General features: G+C 42.6%; 1 protein-coding gene across 1 annotated transcript in view; it reads left to right on the top strand.

Annotated features, from left to right (window-relative positions):
• Window positions 1-1,154: 1,154 nt before the first annotated feature.
• RBMS1 (RNA binding motif single stranded interacting protein 1) overlaps window positions 1,155-27,092 on the top strand; it is a 130,642-nt gene continuing 104,704 nt past the window's right edge. The window contains exon 1 of the mRNA XM_082841775.1: window positions 1,155-1,623. Coding sequence (XP_082697901.1) covers window positions 1,555-1,623 — 69 coding nt within the window. The 5' untranslated portion in view covers window positions 1,155-1,554. The remainder of the gene's footprint in view (window positions 1,624-27,092) is intronic.

The following is a 27,092-nucleotide window of genomic DNA, read 5'->3' as shown; positions in this document are numbered from 1 at the left end:
GACTCGGTTTCCATAGGGGACACTTTGTTTTCCTTATGGCAGCCAGAAGTTGAGAGCCTTCACTTCTTAGCCGAGTTAGGCTTTTTCATTATCATGGCAGATGGCCCTTTCCAGGAAGGCGTTAGAGGCCAGAGGCCAAGGAAGAACGCTGTAATATTGACCGCTTAGTGCGGTAATATAACCCTGTAATAGTCACTGCTGAACAGGCCAGCTGTCCCAGTGGCCCATCCACAGACCGCGGGGCTCTTGCCGGTGGGACTTGCTGTAGAGGCCGTCTGCCTTGCACGGGTTCTAGGCTAGATACACTAACGAACGCAAAGGCGATCCAGAAAAAAAGGCGGGGGGCATCTTGAGTCGCCTTAATTTCAATTGAAAAACAAAGGAAACTACCTCCTCACTTTGTCCCTGTTTTGCAGTTTCTGTGTCCCTTCAATAGAACACATTTGTGTCGCATCTCATAATTAACATATAGAAGGATCACACACTTCAGTTTTCGGGAAGGCTTACTAAACCGATGGATTGAAATGATTTTCGCTATTTGACTTTGGCATCTTGAAGGTAAGCTTGCCAACTCTGGCATAGGAATGAAGTACGAACTTTACCGTGCGTTTTTGCGGTTAGGGGGTGGGGAGTGGAGACATTTTCTCTGCTAAAATTTTAGCGTGCGAATTGGGGGAACGGGGATTTGCAGAGGTTTGATGGAAGGCTGGTTTGTTCGTTGAAGTAGGAGTGATTGCCCGCACCTTTTCTGGGAGAGTGGACGGTCGGGGGGATAGTTTGGAAGGGTGAAAGAGAAAAAGAAGACTTGGGACCAGTTGGCTTCCTACCCAGGTGTTAGCGTGATCCCCGGCGCGGTGCCCTGAAAAGGGGCTTCGAGCCCGGGTGCAAAGCTGCCGCGGGTGCTGAAGCCAAGAGCCGAGGGGGAAAAAAGAAAAGACGAGGGGGGTGGGTACTCCAAGGAATGTGCGGCATGCGGGGAGCCAGACCCAACCATTGCACCAGAGCGGGGGCGCCGGTGGCTCCCCGGGCCGCGCGGCCCCCGCTGCGGCCCCGAGCCCGGGAGGGAGCGCCCGGGGGCCAGCCGGCCGGCTGGGCGGCGGGCGCGGCGCCGGGCGGGAGGGCGGGGAGGCGCGGGTGGGCCTGGGCGCGGCGCGAGGCGGTGCGCGGCCGCCTCCCCGCCCCCGGCCGGCGCGCTCTCGGGGCGGTGGTTGAGGCCGCGGGAGGTGGGGACGCGGCGGCGCTGCTCCTCCGCTGCCGCCGGGAGAGTCCGCGGCGCCGCCAGCTCCGCGCGCGAACTCCCGTCCATGGCACGCAGGGCGGCGGCCGCCGGAGCTGCCAGAGTCCTGCCTGCCGCCGCCGCGCCGCACTTTTAGGAGAGTCCGGAGGTCGAGGGCGGAGGAGAAGTCAGCCCGAAGCTGCAGCCCCCGCCGGCTGCCGCCGCGCGGCGAGAGGGAGTTCCCAGAGCGGCCGCGGCCCCGGCCGGCCCCCTCCCTGCGCCCTCCCCCTCGCAGCGAGGCTGCCCCGCGCCCGCGCCCGCCGCCCGCGCCCGCCGCGATGATCTTCCCCAGCAGCAGCGGCAACCCTGGGGGCAGCAGCAGCTGCAGGACGCCCTATCGCAAGCAGGTGAGGCGGCGGCGGGGATGCCGCGGGGAGGCCGGCCGCCCCGCTCTACAAAGGGTGGCAGCGCTCGGCCGGACTCCGCGGTCGTCCTCGGAGGGACCGGGCCGGGCGGTGACCTTGTTTCGCAGGAGGCGGCCCGCGGGGACGGCTCGGGCCGGTGACCTTAGCCGGGGAGATGCCCTCGCCCCCTCCGGCCGGGCCGGGCGGGACGCGGAGGAAGGGGAAGGGGCGGCGGCGCGGCGAGAGCAGGAGCGCGCCGGGGGCTTCGCCCAGCTCTGCAACAAGTTTGGGTTTTTTTCCGGAAACCTTTGTGTGTGGAAGAGTACGATAATAAGTCTTAAGATTGGGATACAACAATCTTCACTTGGAACCTCAAAGAACCTGCCCGATTCGTACGAAACCCGGAAGACCTGTGTGTGTGTGTGTGTGTGTGTGTGTGTGTGTGTGTGTGTGTGTGTTCGCGCTCGCTCCCCCTCCCATTTATATATTAAAAAAAAAAGAAAAGAAAAAGAAACAGGAACTTCTACTGTCACTTTCTCAAGGTTTTCAGTTTTCAGCAGCACAGGGAAATCCTGTGACATCCTAGTTGCAGAGATACTTGGATAAGCCTGAGTCATACACATGCCTTTTCCTATTTTAATACCGTTTCATACATTTTTTAACAGATTGAACTCCAAAGGCACTTTAGTGGTTAGATCAAAATCCCCTGCCGGGAAAAGGAGTGGAGCTGGAAGCTTATAGTCATGGCCTTTTGTTTTGTTTTTCATCTTTGTTTTTAAAAGAAGGTTACTGAAGCCATGTTGTGGTAAATCTCACGGAGGCTTTCAGCAGCAGCATTAACAAGACCTAGCTTTAAATTATGTAAAAAATGTGCAGGTCTGTTTAGAAAAGGTTAAAGTGATTTAGAGGTCAGTGGCAAGATGCTTGTTGAGAAAACAAAAACACGATTGCAGATATTTTTCTTCCATAATCTCTTGTCTACATCCTTAGCCACTGAGACAAATCAATTAAGTTATTATCCCGATAATGATTCAATCAAACTGTATCCTTCCATGCAGACCATGGCTCTGTTAAGATCATGACAGATGACAGTGATGCCTGGTGGCTTTCCGAAAGACGTTCACAGGATTATTGATTATGTTTAGTCCTTTTTGTTCTCAAAGTCATTTTGGGGGGTGGGGTAGGGAGGGCACTCTTACTATAAGTATATCTGAAAATGATGCTAATTTTCTGATACGATGACTGTCAAAAAGTATTGTTTTCTGGTGTTTGGTTCTTTCACTTGTTAGCTTTCCCTTACAAAGACAGTAAACACACCTGGTCTGTATGCCCTTGCTTTCCAAGTCAATGGAACTTTTACCTGGTTTAAGAAAAGCCCCTTCCTTTAATTTAAAAAAACAAAAAAAATCTGCATTTGTGACTTGGCTGAAGTATATACTAAAATTTGTCAAGATTCAGAAGCTGGCATCTCTAAAATCTCTTCATGTGGCCTCATTTAAAATAAATGCCCTCAGATCCAGTACACTTGCATCGACTTCATAAATGAAGCCAATTTACAATAAATATTCTCCTGAATCCTCCCCCCACCCCACCTCCCTCTACCTGAAAAGATGGCTAATTATGTAAGGGCCTTGTGTATTCATTTATTTGTTGTCGGAACCCGGTGGGGTGTTAGCTCTGAAATGGGGAAAAGGCTCTGAGGGCGAGGCCTTTTGCTGTGAGGGGCTGGAGGTTTTGTGTGTGGAGGGGGACAGCCTGCTGGTCTGGAGCACGCTGATAAGATGCTCTTCTTTTCACTAGGCTCTCCTTAGATTCAGAGACTAAAAGGGCTGACTGAATCAGAAAAACAAACAGACTTTCTTTTTTCTATAGGCGAAGAAAGAAATGAATGTGTAGGCATTATACAGACACAAGACCCCGGGTACCAGTGGTATTTGAGTCAAAGGTTTCTTTTGTTAGTATTTAGCCATTCACTGGGAAAGCACACTTCCAGCAAGGGGACCTGGTTACCATGAGTGACTTTGTGATCTCATCCTGGCTTAGTCTAAATGGGAAGTCTAATTAATGCTTTTTATAAGATTTTGTGACATTAAGCTTGCACTTTTCAGTTCACATTAGTTTGTTCATTTTGATGAAAGAATAGGTCCATTTTAGGTTTATAAGGCAGTTTGATTTTAATCTAGAAATATATGATCAGCTGTTAGAGCTGATTTCAGATAGTTTGCCCGAGGAAAACACTGAATGCGAGAAATACTTAAAAATCACCTTTGGAAAAAAAAAATAAGCTGGAGTCACACTTGTATTATACATATATATTAATAGTGGCAAACCATCACTGAGCATCTTATAGCCTGTGGGTTGCTGAGAACCACCCAGCTATAGGTGGGTTAACTCATTTAGTCATCTTGACAGTCCTGTGAGGTAGGTAATGGTAATATCTCCATTTTACAGTTAAGAAAACTGAGGCGTAGATTAAGTACCGTACTCAGTCTGTATGACCCAAAGTGCAGAGCCAGGCTTTGGCAGTCAAGCTCTTAAGACAGCCACACTACGGCAGCTTGCTTATTACGTGCACATCTCAATGAAAACTCATCCAGAGCTTCTCTGCATCACTGCCCGTCACCCTTCTAGTCTCAAAAGTCTGGTTTAGGGATTCCTCCCACCTATCTGGGCCATGGACAGGTGCAGGGAGGTGGTGGTGAGGAAAGAGTTGCAGGTGAAGGAGGATGCTGTGAATGACATGGACAGTGGGTTCGTGATATTTGGGATCGGCATTGATGTTAAAGGATTGCTTTACAGAGTGATTGTACGATTTCTTCTTAAAACTTTACAAATATAGGAGTCAGCCAGTTTCAGTTAAACAGAGGTGGGTGGTGCTCATTCCCCTCCTGCCCCACGCTGTGTATCGAGGACGTCAAGGAGCACTGATCTCCGGCATCATTTAGGATTTTCCTGCATCACAGGCCTATGAGCATGTTAGAAATACATCTGCTCGGCTCAGGTCAGAGTAAGATGCTTTGAGGGGGTGATAGCCTAGACAAAGATTGTTGGTTCTAGTCTCAGTGGAGAAATGTGTATGGCCTATGATTGTTGACTGTGACGTGCAGATGCAGGATATTCGTCAAGCAAATCCAGTCTGTATGAGAACACCGCCACAAGCAAAATGAAAGCCCTTTAGTAGGACTTCTGTAGTTGTGAAAATATTTTTAGTATGTCTCAAAAGAAAAAGTGCTTTCCTTTAATTAGAGAAGATAAATATTTCCATTTTATTTTGAATTCTTTTATTAGCTACCTTCCCCTTCCTGTTTCCTTACTTCCATTTCGGAACTGCTTTTCTTGAAGTAGTTGATTCAGTGATGTCATATACTTGGTTTTTACAAATTGAGGTGTGTAGCAAGTACTTTTTTGCCTAGTGGTTTGCAGTGGGGTCTTTGGGGTCGGGGAGTGCATATAAGAATTTTCGTGTGTGTGTGTGTGTGTGTGTGTGTGTGTGTGTGTTTCTTTTCAAATGATCTTGCCAACCAATAGCTGTACTTGTTAAGTGTTGCTAAAACTTTTGATGAGTGAAGTACTTATCTCCCCAGTTTAAATAGATTTACATAGTTTGCTGCTTTCTTGAAGATTAACTGGGTGTAGCTGCACGTGAAGAATTCAACAGTGATTCAGTGTTTGGCCTTGTTAGAGGATGACATACAAAGCTGTTGATTAATCCTCTTCAAGCAGTTTCTGTTCACAGCAATTTATGTGTAGTAGATTGGGTTTTGTTAAAGTTTGAAGATTAAAGTGTTCAGAGAAATGTTTAAATGAACACTGTCTGAGCCAGTCCCAATTTGTTGTCGTTTTAAAAGAAGGTAAACCTACTCAAGCCACGGAAATTGGAGGTTTAGGGGAAATTAGCAGAAAATTAAATTGGTATACATAAAAAGGTCTTGTCCTGTTTTGGGATTAGGCTATTTCAGTGTGTTTGTGATTGAGTGGTGCTTGTGCGTCAAGGTAACCGTTTGAAATATGTAACCATGGCCGTTTGAAAAGTACGGAATTCGCCATCATCAGTGATCGTCCAGTTTTTCCGCTAGGCATCCCTTTTGGCATCTCACTACATTTTCCATAGTTCGCTTCAGGTTTTGAACACGTTTCTCGTTTTTGTTCTTTCCTTCCTTTTAGAGACTGCTGTCAGCTGGGCTCATCATATATTGGTAATACTTTCTGAGCCCTTTCTTGGGGTGGGCGGGGACAGGGGGAGTCAGTCTTTCCAAGTTTCTGAGAATATATTTCCAAAGCGCTCTGCCAATAAATAAATATTTAAAGATGTATATGATATCCCTTCCCAACCTCAGCTATATTTAATCTTCACAACATCCATATAAAGTGGGAAAAGGTCAGGAATTTTGAGGCAGTGAATTTAAATGGCCTAGTTGGTGAAAGCTCAGGTCTCTGGAGTCAAGGGTTCTGTCAGCTACCAGAAAAAAGAGAAGGAAGCTCGGTCCAGAGCAGCTGTAGCCCCACTACACTTCCCTTTACTTGGCCTCCCAAAGACATGTGGCACACAGAGCATCCCAGATTTCAGCTTGGGGAATTGTAGCTTTGTAATTTATTAGTGTTTTTTGTTTGTTTCATAAAGGCCTTTGCTCTAGGGTTCTCAGATAGCGTACGGGACACCAACTTAAATCGGAATTTCAGATAAACAATGAATAATATTTTAGTATAAGCACGTCCCAAATATTGTGCGGTACTGTGTGTTTTTATTTGCGAAATCCAGCAATCCTATCTGTGGGGAACCCAACTCACTTTTTAAAACGAGTTATAAAAGAAATCGTAATTATAAACCATATTATTCCCATGTTTTCCTCCAAAAATCTTGCCTCTTGGCATATTCCTTGAGCCCTGGTAACGCCGATTTCACGTCTTAACTTCTTTAACCATCACTCAACCTAATTGAAAGAGACCCCGTCTTAAGTTCTGGCTCTGTCTCTTGCATGCTTTTTCACTTAACCTCCCAAAGCCTCACTTTCCGTTAAATAAAGATAATAGTGCCCACTCCACAGGGTTGTTGTTGTTAATCCTTCTAAGGTGTTATTATTATTAATGTCCCAACAGAGCAAGCAACAGCGGGTGGTCCTGGGAGGCTCTGTGTGATCCTGGGAGACCTTGACACAGCCTCTAAGAATGGACTTTGTTTAGAAAGTGGGGGCAGCCCCCAAAAGGGTAAGGATCTGGAGCTTGAAAACGAGACTTGTCAACCACATAAAAAAAAAAAAATCCAAAAAGAAATAGAAAAGAGCATCCCACCATATTTCAGAACAGTTGTTCCTGTATTATGCTCTTGTTAGCAGAGTTTGCCTTCCCTTTGGGGAAAGAAAGCCTTTCAACCCTCTGTTCTTTATTTTATGCAAATATATGATTGGAGAAGGGAAAAAAGCATTAATCACTCTTGTTGATGAAAAATGCTACCTTTTAATTTGCTCGAAAATGGACGGATTTGATTATTAGTATATGCGTGATGATTTCCTGAATTCTTTCCTTTGTCTTGTTGGTTTTCACAGATGCCATCTTTGCCTTTCTCAGAAAAATAAACATTGTTTTTCTCCTTGGACATCTGTAGGTGTTTGGTGGGTGTTTGTTTTTAAACTCGCATCTGTAGAGAATGCTTTGCTTTAATACATTCTAAAAGCTTAGTAAATTTTAAAATAGGATAGACATACCATGAGGAAGGAAGTCATAAGCTTTTCCTGAAATTAGGACAAGGTGAAAAAATTAAATGGAGCAAACTAAATTCTGTATTAAAATAATGAATCAATGGAGCTATGGTTGTTTAACGCCTATTAAATGGCAGCAGCCACAACAGAACTTGGTGTTAAACACAGCAGTGCTCTAATAAATAGAAATGTACTTTGACTCCACTTTATTCATTTAAACATACGGACTTACAAAGCAGTGTAACGTAAACTGGGGAAAATTGTATTTGTATTTGTTAATTGTGCATCCAAAACAGCCTCAAAAAATGCATGAATAAAAAAAGACTGGAAGGAAATATGCCAAAATATTAAAAAGTGTTTTCCTCTGTTGGTAGATGGAATCACGAATGACTTATTTTTCATGATTCTCTTTACATTTATTTTTCGGCCTTCCAGTCCCCCTTGTTCCCCACCTGAACATGCAGTCCCTTCGGTTATCAAGAAAAAGATAAAGTGAAAAGAATATAGAAAATTGTATTATTTTTAATGTTTAAAAATTGCAGTGAAAACCCAATTCTCATGTCATTGAGAATTTCAGCATAGCATGTAGGTGTTACTTGTTTCTGTGCCTGAGCTTTGAGATACAGTCCTTTACTATTCTTTATGAATTTCTGTTTTTATTTTTACTGCCAATTCCTGTATCACATTTTTGGAAATCACCTAGTTCTGACAGATAGTTTTTGTATTTATGAACTTAGTATTTTCCCATTTTATACATACTCGACAGGACTTCTGTACTTTTTAAAAAACATTTTTAAGACACCAACTTATATGCGTCAGCAAGGAGAAAATGTAGCTATATATATGGAATTTCATATGCTAAAGTATTTTTCACGGAAGGAGTTATTTTAAATATTGAAGAATTACCGCTGTTTTCTCTGTTGTCATTTGACTTACAGGCGCATTTAAATACAGCTGTTTGGTGGACAAATTCCCCCTCATATAATTTCTGTATTGAACGCGAAAAACCAAGACTGTTCTACCACTCATGTCATAATCCTTTGGATTTATTTTATTATGAATACTCATAGCTGCCTTCGTCACACACGTCCTTTTCACTGTAGCTTTTTCAAAGGGCAGTGGGGTGAGAGGCGTGGCTTCCTTACAGGCAGCTGTAATTTATAATGGGACAGTTTCTGTAAGAAACACACAGTACAGATCATGTCTGCACTTTAGAAGCTGTTGTTACTGTGTAACCCAGGGGGGATTTTCAGTATATCAGGGAGTTTTGGGTGTGCTCTGTAGAGGCTACAAGACTTCAGAGTGAAAGGAGGAGAGAGCACTGAAGGGAGGAAGAAAGAGGTGGGGGGGTCTGAGGGGGAGAGAGAGAGAGAGAGAGAGAGAGAGAGAGAGAAGGAAAGCAGTATTGCTTTGTTAGCTTCTTACTTTATTAGTTGACACGCCACTTTACAAAATCTGTTTGTTTCATTGTTTTGATGCCCTGTAGGTTGGGTGCGATATGTAGCCTCATTGTTTTGTATTATCTGAGATTCTTAGATCCCATTTTTTTCTGCATAGTATTCCCATCAGCTAGAATTTCCTTTCAGCTCTGTTCTAAAACAAGATCTCTGTCTCTCCACTTCCAGGAACTGCCTAAAAAAAATCACCCTTTCGGAAGACCATTTATGATCAACCCAACCCTATGTATTCAGATATTCTAGAAACAATGTTGTCTCCACTTTCTCTGTCTGTATTCTCAGTTTTATAAGTCAGATGCCCAACAGGCCAGCTCCAAGGGAGTGGATATGTCCTTTTGTTTAACTGAAAGTTCAACAGCGACTCAGAAACATTGACTCAAATAATTACTGAGTGTGTAGCATAAGTTAAGTTGGGAATGTCATTCTGGAGGAAGTAAACGGGTGACACGCAGAAGGTACACTGTTGCTCGTTAAGGGAGAGGCTGGGTGGGGGGAAGCCAGTTTAGCTAGCACCTCAAACAGCTGAGAGATGGTGAGGACCCAAAAGAAGGCAGTTACATTGTGGACAGGAGGAACAACCAAATTTTATAGACATTGGAGGACATAAAGCCCCTAAAATTGTATGTAAAATGTGGCGTACATCCGCTGTTTCCTGAGGAGACGTTCGTAGCTTTCATCAGTTTGCAGTTTGCCGAAGGGATTTGTGCCCTCCAAAAGAATATATGACTGCATGTGGAAATGGAGGAGGACAACTTAAAGATGGTGCCAAGATTTCTAACTCAGGAGGCAGGTTGCCTCATGGAAGGTGACGTTTCAGGTGGAAGGAACATTACAGCAAAGATTTGAAGATAGAAGACATGGGCTTTTCTAGGGGAAGATTGAGAAATTCAGGTGAGCTGTACTGCAGGGTAGAGGTTGGAGGACAGAGCAGGGATAGGGTCAAGCTTGCTGAAGTGGATGCAAGGAGAGCCTGAGTTTAAAGGTGTTGTAATAGTTGAAGTAAAGCTGTGAAATGGAGTAACGGCAGTGTGAATGTATTAGATGGGGTGGATTCAAGTTATTGTACAGAGTTGGCGATTGATTGGGTGGGGAGTGGACAGTGTTCGTAAAAAAAGAGTCCTAGGTCTCTTGTCTGAAATGATTGGAAAAATAAAAAGTTTCTGCAAAATTATTTGCTCTGGTCTCAGTGATTAGGTGGAATCCAGCCGTTCTCCTATAGGGATCGTCTACATTTTTTTTAGGCGTTAAATTGGGGGCAGGGGAGTGCTAAATTCTACTGGTATTCAAAGTCCAGACACCAAGAATACAAAAGGTCCTTCTGTATCCATGTTAGTCTCATAAGGAAGAATCGTCCAGCCCTGAAAGGCTAGTAGCACCCAGTGCGAACCACATTAAGTACTCTTTTTGGATCCAGGAGATTGTTGTAAATATTTTTTCTTACTGCGACCCTGGGATTGTCTTAAAGTCAGTATAGAGGCTGTGTCACATGGGTGTGTAGATTTCCATGTTTGGCCTGGATCCTCACATTCTTTGGAGTGGAGTACTTATCCAGCAGATCTTTTTCTTGATAGTATATGTCATCGATAACATCTGTAGTATAGCAAGTGCATTGGTTATATTAAATACTCCCACCTCAACAGGAGTATGAAAGATGGCAGGTTGGATGGTGAACGGGTTAGAGAATTCACCCTACCACAGTAAATTAGTTTCTGAGGAAAAGCCATAAGCTTGGTTTGACCATTTTAATTTGGCCACGTGAATCACACGTTACCACCCTTCCTACCAACCAAGTGCAGGCGGGAAGAAGGCAAGAAGCTCAGGACCTCCTGCAACTTATTAGGTGGCACATTGGGAACAGGTTAAAGCAGTTCAGGAAGAGAAGGTGTCCAGAAGAATCTGGAGAGACCTGGGGAGCATAGATTCTATAGTGGGAAGGAGGAAGAGCCTTAGGCAAAGAAGGGGAAAGAAATGGCAAAATGCTGGGAGAATCAAGAGAGTATCACAGAAGCCCAAGAAGAGCAGAGTTTCTAGCAGAGCTGGTCAGCTCTGTTAAGTGTTGCCTAGACGTTAAGGAAGGTAAAGGCGAAGTAGAGGCCATTGGAAATGTCCGTTGGGAGGTCTCTGAAAGTCTTTGAGACAGAAGTTTCAGTAGAGTAGTCTGTGTGTGGTGGGCAGGGAAGGGAGCAGGGGTGAACGTGGTAGAAAGTACATTCCAAAGGGTTTAAGGAATGCATGAGTGAAGAGGGTGTGTCTTTAGAAAAACTGGGTGTCAAAGGAAAGAGTCCCTTCAGACAATCTTGAGGCAAGATTATCTTAGCATCTGACTGGTTGTAGGTAGAGCAAGGTGATAGAAAACAGGGACTAGTTGGAACTAGGTCTTTTTTTTTTAAAGAAAGATTGAGGTTAGTCTTACAGGAAAGGAGAGAGTTTCCTGACAGTGATACAGGAAGGAGGAGATTGATTATGCTAGAGATGTTAGGAGGAGTAAGGAGGCCAGTGAAGCTCAACCTTTTAAAAGCCTACATTTCAGTAAAGAGGTTAGGTCGTCTGTTACGATTTAAAAAAAAAAAAAAAGAAAAGATTCTAGGCCTAAAGAGTGTGACAGAAGATTTGGAGTAATCGCTCTTGGGAATTTGGTGAGCATTCAAATAGAGACGAGTAAAAGGATGCCTAAGTTGTAGCGAGGGCCCCTGGGAGTGCAGGGGTGTGAGTTGGCAGGGTATTTTGACCCTTCTCCCACAAGAAATGAGGGAAAGCATCTGGGTAATGAATTTATGTAGGGTTTGGCATTGGTAAAGGGATTAGGTATGAAAATCGAGAGTATCCTGATGAACATTAAGGAGACAGGTGAACATTACTCAGCCATAAAAAGAAACGAAATTGAGTTATTTGGAGTGAGGTGGATGGACCTAGAGTCTGTCATACGGAGTGAAGTAAGTCAGAAAGAGGAAAACAAATACCATATGCTAACACATATATGGAATCTAAAAAAAAAAAAAAGGTTCTGATGAACCTAGGGGCAGGACAGGAATAAAGACACAGACGTAGAGAATGGACTTGAGGACACGGGGAGGGGGAAGGGTAAGCTGGGACGAAGTGAGAGAGTAACATTGACGTATAGACGCTACCAAATGTAAAATAGATAGCTAGTGGGAAGCAGCCGCATAGCACAGGGAGATCAGCTCGGTGCTTTGTGACCACCTAGAGGAGTGGGATAGGGAGGGTGGGAGGGAGACGCAGAGGGAGGGGATATGGGGATATATGTATACATATAGTTGATTCACTTTGTTATACAGAAGAAAGTAACACAACATTGTAAAGCAATTATACTCCTAGAAAGATGTTAAAAAAAAGACAGGTGAAATCAAGAGAGGCACTGAACTTTTGAGAACAGGGAGGGTCCTGGAGATTCTGATAAGATAAAAAGGAAAGTCCCTGGGAGTGAGGGAAGGAGAGTGATCAGAGAGGAAACTCCATGGTCAAGATCTTGAAGGTGTAGTCGTTCCAGGATCTTAACCTTTTAGAGTTAAGATTGGGATGATTAAATGAGATGATACAGATGTGTCTGCCTGGCATGCCAGAAATGCTCAAGTGGTGATAATTCTTAAGATGTGGCTCTCATATAATTTATACCTCCCTATAACCATTGTTCAAATATTCGTGTAAATCAAATCATATTTCAAACAGACTTCAACCACGAACCAAAATAATATATATTTTTTAACTGCACCACAAGCCCAAATTAAGTTTTAAAATATACTATCAAACTATTTCAGAACATCTTAAGTTGCTTTTAAAGAAAGAAAGGTGGACAGGGGTGTGGATCCCAGCTTCATCATTTATTAGTTCTATTACTGTGAACACATTTCTTAAATTTCCTGCATCTTGATTTCCTCAGTGACAAAACGAGATAAAATAATTAATGTTATTGAGATGATTGGATGAAGTCATATATGACAGCACTTGACTCATCATCTGTCACAGGTGCTCTGTCTGCTTCCCTTCTTCCTTGCGGTGTCGCCTAACAAGTCAGTTCACACAAGAGGATCTCGGCGGATGGGTCACAAAATGATAATAGTGGTAGAAGATTGTGATTCTGTTCATGAGCAGAAAATACTTTGTTAGGAGAAAGCTCTAGAAGGGAAACTCAGTTCTCATTGATAAATGGAAATGATTCTTCCATTGTCCTTGACTTCCTAGAGTAAAAGATCGAGGAGTTAAAGTAAGATAAAGTGCTTTATGACAGACAAACACTACAGAGATATGGTTATGGATTCTGAAATGGGTGCCCTTAAACTGTTACATGAGTATTTTGTTTTCTTCAGCGTGTGATTTGAAGTTTATGAAGTCTATTGTTCAAAGCCACTTTTCCCAAATTGTGTTCACTAAGATCCTGGGGTTCTATTAAATGTTAAAAGTGTTCCAGGAATTGAAATATTCAGTGTTCAAAGAAACTTGGGAAACACTACGAACTATATAGTATTGTCGTCTTAGAGAGTGACAGTGGAAATCGCATTTAAAAGTCTGAGAAATCCTGCAGTACAGACATTTGTCCAACTTTGTGTATCTCATTGTTTCCTAGAATTATTTGATCATGGTACCTAGAATATTGACTAGCTATATTCTGTGGAACAGTTTGGGAAACACTTATTTAAAGGAACCTTTTGCATTTTAGAGTTGGAAGGGACCTTAGAGATCATCTAGTCCGGCCCTTGTAATTTACCCCTAAGGAAATTATAATCCAGAGACATCGAACGATTTGTTCAAAATCTCACAGCTCAAAAAGCCTAGGTCTTCTGACCCTGAATCCTCCATCGTTCTACTTTCAGAGTCTTGGCTTTTCCAAGTGTGGCACACCCTTGCACCAGTGTTTTCAGAATCGCTTTCATATGAGGTGTTTTATTATTCTCTGAACAACTAAGTCCTTAGGGATGGTATGTTGCATGTTACTTTCAGACAAAATAAATTATCTGCCAACTGTCATATGTTTTGTTTTTAACTTCTCCTCTTTTAAGGTTAGTTTCCCCACCTATTTTATTGTTTCTACAAGCATTTATGAAATCTAGATTACTGACTTGGACAGTCAATCTAGTTTAAAATATCAGTGATCTAGAAAACCCACAGGTTCTAATTATTAATGGACATTCTTTTGCCCTCTAAATTTGTTTTGTCTTTTTCACCTAATTGGTTGTGGGTAGACAAATTTACATATGTTTAGCCCCTTCCTGCCTGACTTACTACAGCATGCAAAATTTGCTCTGTGGTTTCTAGAGTAAGTTCCTGTATAGAAGAAACCACAGTTTAGACTTTACATCCCTGCTGTGTGCTAAGGGCCCCTCTAGGACACACTGAAATGTGCTCTTAAAAAATCTGAATGACCAGTTCCTTGCCCTTTGTTACCATTAAGATATTCCAGGTACTAATAGTTCACCTGGATACTTTCTCTTTTTATGTATCTTAAGGTTCGTAGTTGCTTAGTCTCAAGAAAAGTGGGTTGGTCCCTGTCAGAGACTCTCACTGATTCTTTCTGGTGTCTACAACGTGAAAATTTATTCTGAATGAATCCTGTGATGTGATAACTAGTGCTCTGGATGAAGTGATATGAAATAATGTCTGTTATGTCATGTGTATCACAAAAGAAGCATAGAATATTAGTGCTGAAAGGACCTTAAGAGATACACTTTTGTAAGTACTCATTTTAGAGTTGAGGATGTTTCAACATCACACAGCTTATTGGTAACAAAGCCAGGACTAGAACACATGTATCCAGGCCATAGTGCAGTTTGAACCTTTTCAAACAAATCCAGCTTGGATTATTATTCATTCAGTCAATATTTTAGAGACCAGTATGGGCCAAGCGCTGTGTTAGGCCCTGAAGGGAATAAGACATTGATGATTTTATTTCTCAATGTTGTAGTGAAATAGGTGCTGTGGAGCAGGTGTATAAATAACTATACAAGGTAGAAATGAATCAGTGGCTTAAGAGGTGTAGCTCTTTAAGAAGTGCATGGTGTAAGAACATGTCTAACCTATAGCTATCATGCTCCGATCGACCTTAATTTAGATGATTTGACTTTTAGGTGCATTTGATTTGATTCCAGATAGAAACAACGTTCTCAACTGGCTGATCCATTTTGTCATTGTGTTGACTGTCACATTCGAGTTACCCTACCCTTTAATTGACTGTATTAAGCTGCTTATTAGGGCATAAAGCAGAGAAGAAACGGAAGTATGTCTTCCACATTCTTGGCATTAATTCATTGCCAAATTTAGTTGAGTTCTCTAAGAGGGGTGTGGAAGAGCTAGAGAGCACAAAGAGAAATTCAGGCAAAAATGGTACTATTTCCGTTTCTAAGAGGCTCTTCTTTTCATTGTTCACAAGTCAAAGGTATGAAGTAGGGTTGGAAAACATCACTTGTGGAGCTGGGATTGTTGACAATCAAGGGAAGCAACAGATCAAGGTTTACCTAAAAATCGCTCGTACATTTCACAGACCACCTACAACTGGGGTCAGCACACGGTTGTCTGTGAAGGGCCCGACAGTAAATATTTTAGGCTTTGCAGGCCATAAGGGTCTGTCACAATTACTTAGCACTACCTGTGGCTTCAAAGCGGCCATAGATAATGCATTGGGATAGGCTGTGTTCCAGTAAACTTCGTTTACAAAAGCAAGTGGCAAATGGGATTTGGCCTCTGGACAGTAGTTTGCTGTCCAGACCACCCCTGATTTATGGAATCCTTTATTCGTTGTCTCTTCTACTAAAAGGTGCACAGAACCAACTGAAAGAAAGTGATACTCAAACCAGATAGTAATGATACTTATTAGCACCATCAAAATAGAGTAGACAGAGAGTAAAACCAAGTGAGTGTAGGTTTGATTCTTCGCTTTGATCAGAAGGTTTTGGATTAAAGGCTCAATCTTTTTTTTTTTTTAAATAAATTTATTTATTTTTGGCTGAGTTGGGTCTTTGTTGTTGGGCGCGGGCTTTCTCTAGTTGTGTCGAGCGGGGGCTACTCTTCGTTGTGGTGCACGGGCTTCTCATTGCAGTGGCTTCTCTTGTTGCAGAGCACGGGCTCGAGGCACGCGGGCTCAGTAGTTGTGGCACGCGAGCTTCAGTAGTTGTGGCTCACGGGCTCTAGAGCGCAGGCTCCGTAGTTGTGGCACACGGGCTTAGTTGCTCCTCGGCATGTGGGATCTTCCCGGACCGGGGCTCGAACCCGTGTCCCCTGCATTGGCCACTGCACCACCAGAGAAGTCCTAAAGGCTCGATCTTGACCAGATATTTTGCTTGGTTGTATTCAGGGAGGCTTCCTTCATGTATCTATGTAATCAATACTACCTTGGTCTTTTTTTTTTTTTGTATTTTGAATCCCTAAATCTTGGTCATAATTCTGAAATGGTGAGACAAGAGAGCCGTGATAAAATAGAAATAGCATCCTAGGAGTAAAATGTTAATTTTTTTTTCTTTAAAAATATGTTTGGCGTAGTTTGCTAGGGCTGCCATAACAAAGTTCCACAAACTGAGTTCTTAAACAGTAGAAATTCATCTTCTCACAGTTCTGGAAGATAGAAGTTGAAGACCAAGGTGTTGGCAGAGCCGTACTCCCTCTGAAGGTGTTAGGGAAGAACCTATTCAGGCCTCTCTCCTAACTCCCGTCTTCACATGACATTCTCCCTGTGTGGATGTCTGTCTCTGTGTCCAGATTTTGCCTTGTAATAAGGACACCAGCCATGTTAAGAGTCCACCCTAATGAACTCATCTTAACTCCATTACCTTTGTAAAGACTCTATCTCGAAATAAGGTCACGTTCTAAGATACTGGGGGTTAGGACTTCAGTGTAGGTGGGGTTTTTTGGGGGGCGGGTGGGGGAGGACAAAATTCAACCCACAACAACCTGGTACCAGACATTCCTTCATCTTGAGTGAAGCTCATCAGTTGGGACCCTGGTGGACCCCAAATAAAGCTAAAATGCTTCGTGACTCACTCGTGGTCACTTTGGCTTTCATAACCCAAGTGTTACACTGGTGGCCCTCTTGTGCATAGCATATAAGGAAATGTTTTATTTTGTTGTTGTTTTTCACCTGTAAGATAAAAGATACTTCTTTACAGAAATAGCTTAAACATGTAAATAGCTACGGATGCGTCCATTTCCAGCCATAATCATCAAGGACCTTGAGGAACTAACTGCTCTGTCCCTGATCTGCTTTGCTCAAGTCCATACCTGCCATTCCAGTCAAAAGTACTTTCCTTGCTTCTTGAAGTCTGTTTTTCCTTCCTCTCCTCCAGTCTTTTGTTAGGCTATCACAGATGGCCACGGAACTCCACACTCTCATCGGCAAGCTCACTTTCCTTTCTTCTGGAAGTTGAAGTTCAAGGTCTCCCTCTTCCAGGAAGATAATCTCTGTCATCTCCCTTTTCTGCAGTTCCTGCTATTACATTAGAGCAGAATTTTGATGTGATGGTTTTCCACTGACCGCATCTCAGCTGGGATGTGTATGTGGTGGTGTGGAGAAGCAGTAATGCCCTTTATACTCAGAAAGGGATGAATCGCACCATTACCCATTAAGGCATCAGGTTACCTCTAGGGACCTGGAATGGAAGTGAGTTCCTGAAGTTATTAGGTAAGTCCTTCGGAACAGGAAGATTCTTGCCATTTTTAAGTTTGTTTTGAAAGCTATCATAGAGCTGTAGTTCTGTAAGAATGTGAAGCTGTATCAAAGCTTCTTGAGTCTTATACAAAAAATTTAAAGCTATTCATACATTCCATTAGACGTGCCTCACTTTTGTTATTCTTTCTTTCACTTTTTCTTTCTTTCTCCGCCTCCCCTCTTTTTTTGACAGATACTAAGGGCACATCTTGATAGCACCAATTTAAAAAAAAAAACAACTAAATTAGTTATTTCTCTTTACCAAAGTATTCTTCATTATATATAATTGTTGCTTATTTGGGGAATTGTTCTAACTTTTTGTTTGGGTGTGTTCCTCATTACCAGCTAGGTTGTTTTAAGATCTCTGAGCACTTGGAAACTGTATTTCTTTGCAGTATAATGTTTATGGTGCACAGTGTTTTACATACATATTTGGGGCACAGTATTTGCTGCTTTCATTTTCAGGTTTTCTTTAAAAATCCTATTTCCTTACTGCATTCGGGACATGGACTTGGTCATGCAGAATTTTTCAGAACTACCTCAGCGTGTGAAGTGAGGCATACTTATCAGTTATTATTTCGGCAAGAATTTATCAGTGACTGGCAGTGCTGTGTGTCGGGGAAGGTCCATTTCTGCCCAGAATGAGGTCATTGGGTTTATAAAAGCAGCCACTTTCTGAAGTTTGTTTGTTTTCTGCAAATAGTCACATAAACCAAAGTAAGGATTGAGACAATTTGTAAAATGAACACGTGTGGAATTGACTCCCTGACTCGGAATGGGAACAGAAAGATGTTGTCTTGTAACTGTCTAGGAGATGCACTGTGGAAGGCCTCGTCCCAGGGGTATCCTCTAAGCCGATGAGTTGACATTTCTTTGTACCCAGTGAAGTGTATGTAGAGCTGGGCATTGAACTCTCTATATGACTGTTAGTGAGAAGCCACGAAAACCTCTCACATCTGAGGGAGGGTTAGTAAGAAGTGTCAGATCAGGGAACCAGAAATTGCTTGGATCAGCTGATGGAAAAGAGGATCTAGAGGGTGTGACCAGAGAGTGTGCAGTTTTAGAACCGGAGACGCCTTTTCCTGCCGGCAAGTCCAAGGATCCAGTGTCATTTGGAAGAGCTGAAAGATAAACCCTGTGGGGAGCAAGGGGACAAGATGGCGGCTGCTGTGCGAGTAGGACGGTCACAGCCAGGGTGCTGGGGCGTAAGTGGGTAGGGGCCTCAGTGCCCTGAAGACTCAGATTAGCTGTAGAGGCCATAGCGTAAACCTTCCAGAGTAGGAGGGACACCAAGGTCTCTGAGTCTCAGAGATGTGCTCTCTTTGTTCTACTGTTTATGTTGGCATTTCCTGAAGTGTGGTCCCTGGACCAACGGCATCAGAATCTCCTGGGGTGCTTATTAAAAAGGTAAATGATTGGGTCCCACTACCTCACTTTCTCAAACACTACAGGGGCATTTTAAGGTCTCTTGGTGACTTAGAAGCTCACTGAGATCTGAGGACCACTGGGTGAGATATTCCTCAGAAAAGCTCTGCCTGTGGGCATCTTCGGTGACGAAGAATGAGCTAGCTTATAAAGCAGTGATCTTTTAAGTCCAGGGGTGATGTAGGCAGGAAATGTAAATGGTGCCAAGCAAGAGAATGACAGATGTATGAGTAACTGAGTCAAAACTGGGTCCAAAGAGAAATTGGGATATATCTCCCAAGGCTGACATCAGAAAAGCTAACAGCACATGTCCCTTGCAACCTGGGTTGGCCAGAGCACTGGACCAGCTGGGCTGATGCATTTGAGCCATTCTGCGTTCCTGTAGAAAACTGGAAACGGTTTCAGAGGTCAGTCTGTAGAAGTGCTGAGCCAGCTAAGATGCCAGGGCCAGCCATGAACCTCAGGGACCAGATGAAAATCTTCAAAATCTAGTACACAGAAAGCTGTTTCTTTTTTTCCCCCGGTAAAGTTTTTGCCAGGCATGTTTTTTAAGCAACTGCCTAGGGTGTATATGTGTGTTGGGGGGGGGTGGAAGGAGGTGCATATGCGGCTCGTTCTGTGTACTTGTTGGGGGAGAGGACATGGCGGGGAGGAGAGGTCCCTGAGCATCTCATAGTCTACCTAACGGCGTGTGTATGATGAGAGTGGGTTTCCCTTTTATTTGCTTTGTTGACCTTTTTCTCAGCATCTCTCCCCTACGCACTGAGTGGGCAAGACTGCCATTGGCAGCAGGGATGAAAAAGGTTCCAGGTCTCACACCGTTGCTGAGACACTCCCCTCCTCCACAGCTAGACAGCTGTCTAATCAGAAGCAAGCAAAGGACCAGCCCATCAGACAGTGGCACCTGGGTCCTTGCACTTCCACGTGCATCTTTTCTGCTTGCTTAGCCACAACCCACAAACCTTGGCAGTTATTGTTAGTGTTAGGAAACGACATTTGGTCATTAAAAGCTCTTGCTAATAAAATTTAGAGATCTACCCAATTTTTATTCAGCCCTCTTAAGGGAATAGGGCAAAAAGAACCATTAAGAGAAAAAGAGTAGTTAGTGTAATCTCACTTGCCTCAGTGTTTTCCCCATCATTGCCGCCTCCCCAGCCCCATTTCCTAAAGCCACGATTGGCAATTCTTTTGATATTTGTAACTTCGATATTGACAATCATATATAGCTCTGTCTCTAGCTAAGAGGGAAAAAGCAGCCCGGAAAGTCAAGAGGTGGGGGTAGTCTTAGGATTTGAAAAACCAGACAGTAAATATCCTGAGATAAAACTTGTTGAAAGCAGCAACTTGTACACCACGTAGAAAACATGCTTCTCAGTTCTTCAGGTGACGTCCAGCTGGGAGGAATGGTGCACTACAGAGAATATCAATTAGCAGAAGGATACCAGTACACTGGAAGATAGGCACCAGTTAACAAAAAGAGGGTTAATGGGAATAATCATAAAATTGTGCCGTTCAGTTAAAAAAAAATTCTGAGGGAAGTCGAATACGTCCAACTAGGTATGTGAAAAGAGCTGTGTGGTTGGTTTGACCCCAAATGAATTAGCCAGCTGATTAAGCTGCTTAGACTCTTGGTGTCGTTTTACCTACAATTAATAAAATTTGAGTATTTAGATTAAGAAATGAAGTCATCCTACTGCATGAGTATTAAAAGTTCTCATCCAAAAGTTCATCTGTAAGTTGAAATTTTAAAAATCAGAACACTTTTTTTTTTTTCTCATAGAAACATTGTATTTGGTGAACTGGTTCCTAGGTTTGCCAGTCGAAATGTTATTAATGATAGCTAGATTCCTCGGTTAGCCCCAAAGCCCATGGTCTTCTAATGGAATTTTAGAAATGACGTTGCCACCTTCAGTTCTGAGTCTCTGTTGAACAAAGGGTTATCGTATGGTACGTTCAGTAGAGGAAGAGAATGCCTTTCTCACTTCTAAAAATCATAGTGAAAAACGTAAATTGAGTGGCCTTTTGCACTCTGCCTCCTCTCTCTCTGAAGGTTGAAGATAGCAAAAGTTAGGCACCTCTAATGGAACATATGCACATCTTTAAGTTCCCTTGTGATGCTCATCTCAACTGTTTTAGGTGATGACTGTTTTACCACGTCAGATTCAAGAAGTTTGGGAATTTTAAAAGAGGGGCCCTAACCCAGATGCACCTCTAGTTGGAATTTTAAGTGTAAAACTCACCCAGATGAAAAGGCCCAGGGAATAGGAAAATTTTGGTTAGCCAGCCTTTCCAGGGAGCCTTTCCTGGGGAATCAGCTCCTCCAGTTTCCCTTGCCTTTCGCAGCATCTTCCACTTTTGAACCCACAGGGTCATTTTCATTTTCAGTTTTCTTCATTTTCTTCTTTACTGTGGCTTTGCAAAGGAGCCTCAGAGTAGGAGGAAGGGGGATTGAGAAGCTGCTTACCTGTATAAGTCAGTTTCAAGCTTAGGACTGGTGGTGTCTGTACTGAGCAGAGCCCTCTTGGCCATCTGGGTACCAAGTCGCGAGAGGAACACTGAGAAGGAGGGACTCAAGTGTAGCTGGCAGTCATTAAGCGCTTCTTCCAAGCTTGGCATTTCACTAGGGGCCCAGCAGTGATTAGCTTGTGCTGCCTTCACAACTACTCTGTGAGCTAGCATAGACAGTGTCATCCTTACTTTACAGATGAAGAGATGAGATTCAGAGATAATTTGCCTTAGGTCAAGTTCAGTGGTAGATCTGAACTTGAGGCAGTCTGATTTCAGAATCCATCCTTTCAACCGTAATTGCTTTACTACCTCCTTAGCAGTTGTCTAGGTCAAAGAAGTTGTTCGGTTATTGTTGCTTGTCGGGAGGTTTAAAGGAATACCTTTGGGGGGGTGATAGTTATCATTAAAGATTTAAATTTGGATAAAAGAAGGGGAGACTAGACTTGTATGCTGTGGCAACTAGAAGTGGTTTAGAAATAAACTGGGGCATCTGCTGTCTTGTAATGGCCCCCGACCTTCACCCTCCCATCTCTATGCCACAGAGAGAAATCTTCCTTTGGATATGAGGTTGGACAAGATGACACATAAGTTTCTTTCTGGATATAATTATGGTTAATGAATTAATCGGTGTTATCGTGGGTACAGATGTAAAGTAATTCTCTGTACATGTTCTGATTACGTAAGTAAGTTTAGGAGAAGTAAGGTTAGGAGGGTCAAAATGGGCCTTCAGAGAAAGTCACTGTAGTGGGTTGAATAGCGTGTCCCCAAATTCGTGTCTAACCAGAACTTCAGAATGTGACTTAATTTGGAAATAAGATCTTTGCAGATGTAATTAGTTAAGGGTCTTGAGATGCAATCAGAGCAGAATTAGAGTGGGCCCTAAGTCCAATGACCGGTGTCCTTCTAAGAAGAGGAGAGACACAGAGAGCTGACCACGTGAAGGCAGAGGCAGACTGAAATTACGCTACCTCGAGGCAAGAACTGCAGGAGCTGCCAGAAATTAGGAGAGCAGGAAGCAGTCTCCCTTAGAGCCGTCGGGGGAGCATTGCCCTGCTGACACCTGGATTGCCGACTTCTGGCCTCCCGGACTGTGAGGCGATAAACATCTGCTGTTGTGAGCCACTAGGTTTGTGGCGATTCGTTACAGCAGCCTTAGGAAACTAATCCAGCCATTTCCCACTGTCTCCCCATTTATATTTTAACTTCAGTATAGCTTAATATACAAATGTAACATTATAGTTACTATACAAATCTAAGTTTTAAATTTCCTGACAGAAACTAATGACATTTGAATTGTATTAGGATGGTGATACTTATATTTAATGAACTTTTTTAAAGCGATGCCGTTCATTTCAAGGAGTAGCATTTTCTCTGTCTGTTCTTCTAAAGCCATGCAGCAGTTGAGGGGGCGGTGGGTGTGATTTGTGGTTCATCCGAGAGAATTTTATCAAAATACTCAGATGGCTCCATTAAGGAGTTAGTCCTCTAAATAACTCTCTGTCGTACACTTCTCTAAGGTTAAAAATCAGTTCAAAGGATTGGAGGGAATGTGTCATTTTTCAATTGAGAGTCTACTAAAGCAACTCCTGGCAAGCATGAATAACAACTGCCTGACCAGATGTGGCCATTACCAAAGGCAGGAGGATCCCAGAGTGATTATACCTTCTTGAAGGTTTATAGTAATTCTGATTAATCTGTTTTGAAAAGACAGAGACCCACATATCTCAGGTATCCAAAGGCAATACGATTAAGATTATTAGGACTCATCTTTTTCTCTGAATTATAATTCTCACTATCAGTCATCATTTGTCCAGCATCCCTGGTGTTTTTGAAGTCTTAAACTAGGAATTTTAAAAGTCTACCTGTCATAGAGTTGGGAGATTGTTCCAGAGATGCTACAAGTCTGGCGAGGAAATATAATAGATTTCAGTGAAAATAGAGATCTTGTTTCAGCTACGAAAAGGGTATGATTGATGCATTTTGCCCCAGATATCAAACTCCTCTCTAAGACAGACCCTGCCATCATCCAGCCCTGGCCAACTCCTCTCACCTCTTTATACCCCAGAGCTGTTCAACATACAGCAGTTAAAGCCCTGCAACAGTTGCATGGTTTCTAACATACGTCAGTCCATGTTTTTTCCCTCACCACGTACATAAAGTGCTTGGTCCAAGCTCTGTGCTGTACAGGGTGGGATAGTCAAGCAGGATGTGGTTACATGTCCTCAAGGGGCTTACAGGCCAGGGAAGCAGATTTATTCTTTAATTCAAATGTAGAAATAACCATGTTAGTAAGTGTTAAACTTTTGTTTAGATTAAAATACCATGTACTGAGAAGATCTAAAGGAAAGCATGTTGCCTGAGTGTTTTCTAGCGATATTCCTACACAGTCATGCTGTACTGTTGGGATCGGGGTAAAAGGGAACTTATCACTAAGTTCCACTGTTTTGCAACCAGTTTCTTGAGCCAAAAACCTTTTGGTTATGTTTTATTGATGGGTATTAGGAAGATTTTTAGTAACCATGACATAAGCAGAATATTCACGGCAAAGGTCATTTTTTTTTAAAAAAGAGTCTTTAGGTAGAGCAACTGTGTATCAAATAAGGCCCCCAATTCAGTGAAACTCAATGGCACACCCCTCCCTTAACGCCTGCTTTCTCTTCCGCTTAGCTCCTAAAGAGGTAGTCGGGCAGACCGTATTTCACATCCAGACGGCCACCTCCTCAGTGATGTTGGGAAAATCGCTTAACTTCTGTTCTCTCAGCTGTAAAATGGTGAAAATTATACCTCCCTTATTGTGATTAAATGAAAGAATACATATAAAGCACCTAGCTTGGTACCAAAAGACGCAATGAATGCTCAACAACGTTAGCGATCAGTACGGTGAATAACACTCAGTTCTCTAGAAAAAAATGTTTGCAGTAAGCTGTCATGGTTTAAAATGGTGTTCTCCCTTTAGCTGTTGCTTATTTCGCTCTTTTTAAAGATTGTCTAGGTACATTTGATAGTAAAACGATCACAGATTACAGCCCCAACTAAAACAGGTAAACAAATGGCTAAGCCTACTCCCCTCAATTAAAAGTATTATTCTTGACATCTTGTCTCTTTCTAGAAAGATAACTGCTAGCGAGCATTTGCACATCAGCTATTATCGCAAGGTATGTTTGGATTTTACAGTAAGAAAGAACGAAGATGAAGTTAGAGTCTCCGATGTAGGTGATGCAGGCAAAGTTTCCATGTGTATTTCTGGGGACAGCGGAGTGAGATAACCTGTCTAAGATTTTAATGGATAAAGTCTGGCTTCAGTATTTACAATTTCCATACTACCTTTCGAAAAATGTATTCAGGCAGGATTAAATTGTTTTTTAGATCTGCATCTCTTCCTAATTTGCTTGGTACTGGAAGTTCTCCTAAAAGTAGGATGATGGTGTAATTTGAATAATTCTTATGTAACTGGGAGCAGCTACTGGGTTGCAGAGACAAGCAGAGCAGGGGCTGACTGGCACCCTCCGTGCCTCGAGGTGAGGACCTCCTTCTCCAGCTTCCCTGGCTGGAGTGTAGAAAAGGCAGTTTGCCCATTCATTCCTAATTTTTCCCCCCATACTAGAAGTTACAGTGCCTGGTTCTGGTCTTTAAAAAAAAAAAATCTACCGTTCTTCTTAGTTCATTCTTTTGTTCTATGTCCCGATTTTTAAATTGGGCAGGGAGTACTGTTTTGAGATTAAATCTAGTCCAAAATGTAAAGGAAATATCCAAAGACTTGAATTTTACGATTTCTTTTTTGAATTTTAGGATTTTTGATGTCTGTATGGAGAAATAGAAATTTTTAAACTGTTTTTGTCCGCCTCCTGCATTTTTTCTGTTTCAGCAAAATGATTTGGTAACGCACAGGTTCCCTGAAGTATCCTTGCTGCTACTTTACATTCACACAATCCGGAGAGCTGCTACTTCACATTCACACAATCCGGAGAGCGTAGGAGATCCTAGGTGGCTTGCAGGCCACACCTGGACCATTCCCGTCTGCTCTGTCAGGACAGGGGTTCACAGCAGTGTTTTTCCCTTTCCTGTGCCGGCAGTGCTCATTGGCTGCTTTGGTTTAGGTGGGGTGGGTGCAGAGAGCTGGCCCCTCATCACTGGTCATCGAGTGTAGAGTCTCCTGAAGCCAGTTTCCATTTAGGTACAATTGTCTTCACCACTGTGTTTCTTTGTCGATGGGTGGGAAGAGATGATGTCATTTTCTTGTGCATTTAGAAGGGCAGAGATTTATGAAATCCAGTTTGGGTACCTGTCACTAATAAATTAGGTTAATCTGGGATCATGATTGAGAATGAAAGATTGCATGTTTGATTTCATGAAGCAAAGGTAAAGGATATTTTATATGCTACATAGTGAAACTAAATATAAGGAGAGGAAAAGGGGATGGAAAGGCTCAATGGAGCTGTGCTGCTGTGGGGTGTGTGACCCCCATACCCGACCCCCCAAATTCACAGAGGTTCCGGGTCTCCTTTCTACCGAGAGCTAGAACTTGAATCATACTGTCCCAGGTTTCTTGGAAAAGAAGGTCCCTCTGAAATTTTCAACTTTCAGTCAGTTTCAGATGAAACTGATGCTTTGTGATTAACTTGAGCAACAGAAAATAAAAGGTCTTCAGGAAGATGAATAGCTTCACTTTTTTCCTTCTTGAGCAACAATCCCTACTTTAAACAAAGAGTATTGTGAAATAATTTTTCTTTTGAAAAAGAAGTCCTGTCTGGCTTACATAAATACTAAAACTGTTTCCCAGATTCCACTCACTGCAGAATGAAGTTGTACGTTAGTTTATCTACTTCAGAAAAGATGAAGAGAGGAGTGAACCTTGCCAGCACTTGGGTTGGTTACCTTCCAAGGCACCCAGGTACTCCAAGGCTGATACCATCAGTCCTGAAGTGATTAGACAGCAGTAGTGCATGGGCTGGCTCCACAAGAGAGAGGAGAGTCTCTGGGCTGCTGTAAGCGTGGATATTCAGTCTAAATATACAAGAGAAATCGCACAGGGAAGAAAACTTGTTCCTGCAAAAAAAAAAAAAAAAAAAAATGAAGAAATGCTTACCCAGGTCAAAAGAGGCACAGTTCTTTAAGTATACTGGTGAGCTACTGGGAGCAGGGTTCTCATAACTTTGGGAATTTCTGAAGGAAAACCAGCTCGTCTTAGAGAATGAATATGAGTATAGCCACTGTGAAGCTTTAGGATAAAACCAGACACTGGAATACATGAAAGGAAAATCTTCCAAGTCTCTAAGTTTCTTTGTAAGGAAACTGAGGGTTGAAGTTTCTTGGTTTAAGTGAGTGAATTTGTGACATACATAGGGAGACTAGAGAGTGGGCGGACAATTCTAGAGACTTTTCAAAGGTTTCTAACCTAAGCTTATTAAATTGCCATTTGACCCTGAATGTACTTCTCTGACAGAAAGGCAACAAACTGCTATAATTAAGCTGTTTGATTTATGTATCTTCTTGTAGATGGTACAGATAGTGATTGTATTATTCACAGATTTTTAATATAAACACAAAAATAGAGTGGTGGCATTCACAAGGATTTTTTAGGAAGTTTGAATTGTAAATTTAATAGATGGTGTGAGTTTCCTTTTTTTTTTTTTTTGGTAAGCAGGAAATTGGATGTCTAGCATACACTTGGACATCCAAGTAAGCAGTCTAAAATATGAGGTGTAAAAGAGGCAGTACAAAATACATACTTTTTCT

This window comes from Leucopleurus acutus, assembly GCF_964270905.1.
Source record: "Leucopleurus acutus genome assembly, chromosome: 6".
Classification (NCBI taxonomy): domain Eukaryota; kingdom Metazoa; phylum Chordata; class Mammalia; order Artiodactyla; family Delphinidae; genus Leucopleurus; species Leucopleurus acutus.
Note: the sequence above shows the minus strand (reverse complement) of the source record. Positions and strands in the feature narration are given on the sequence as shown.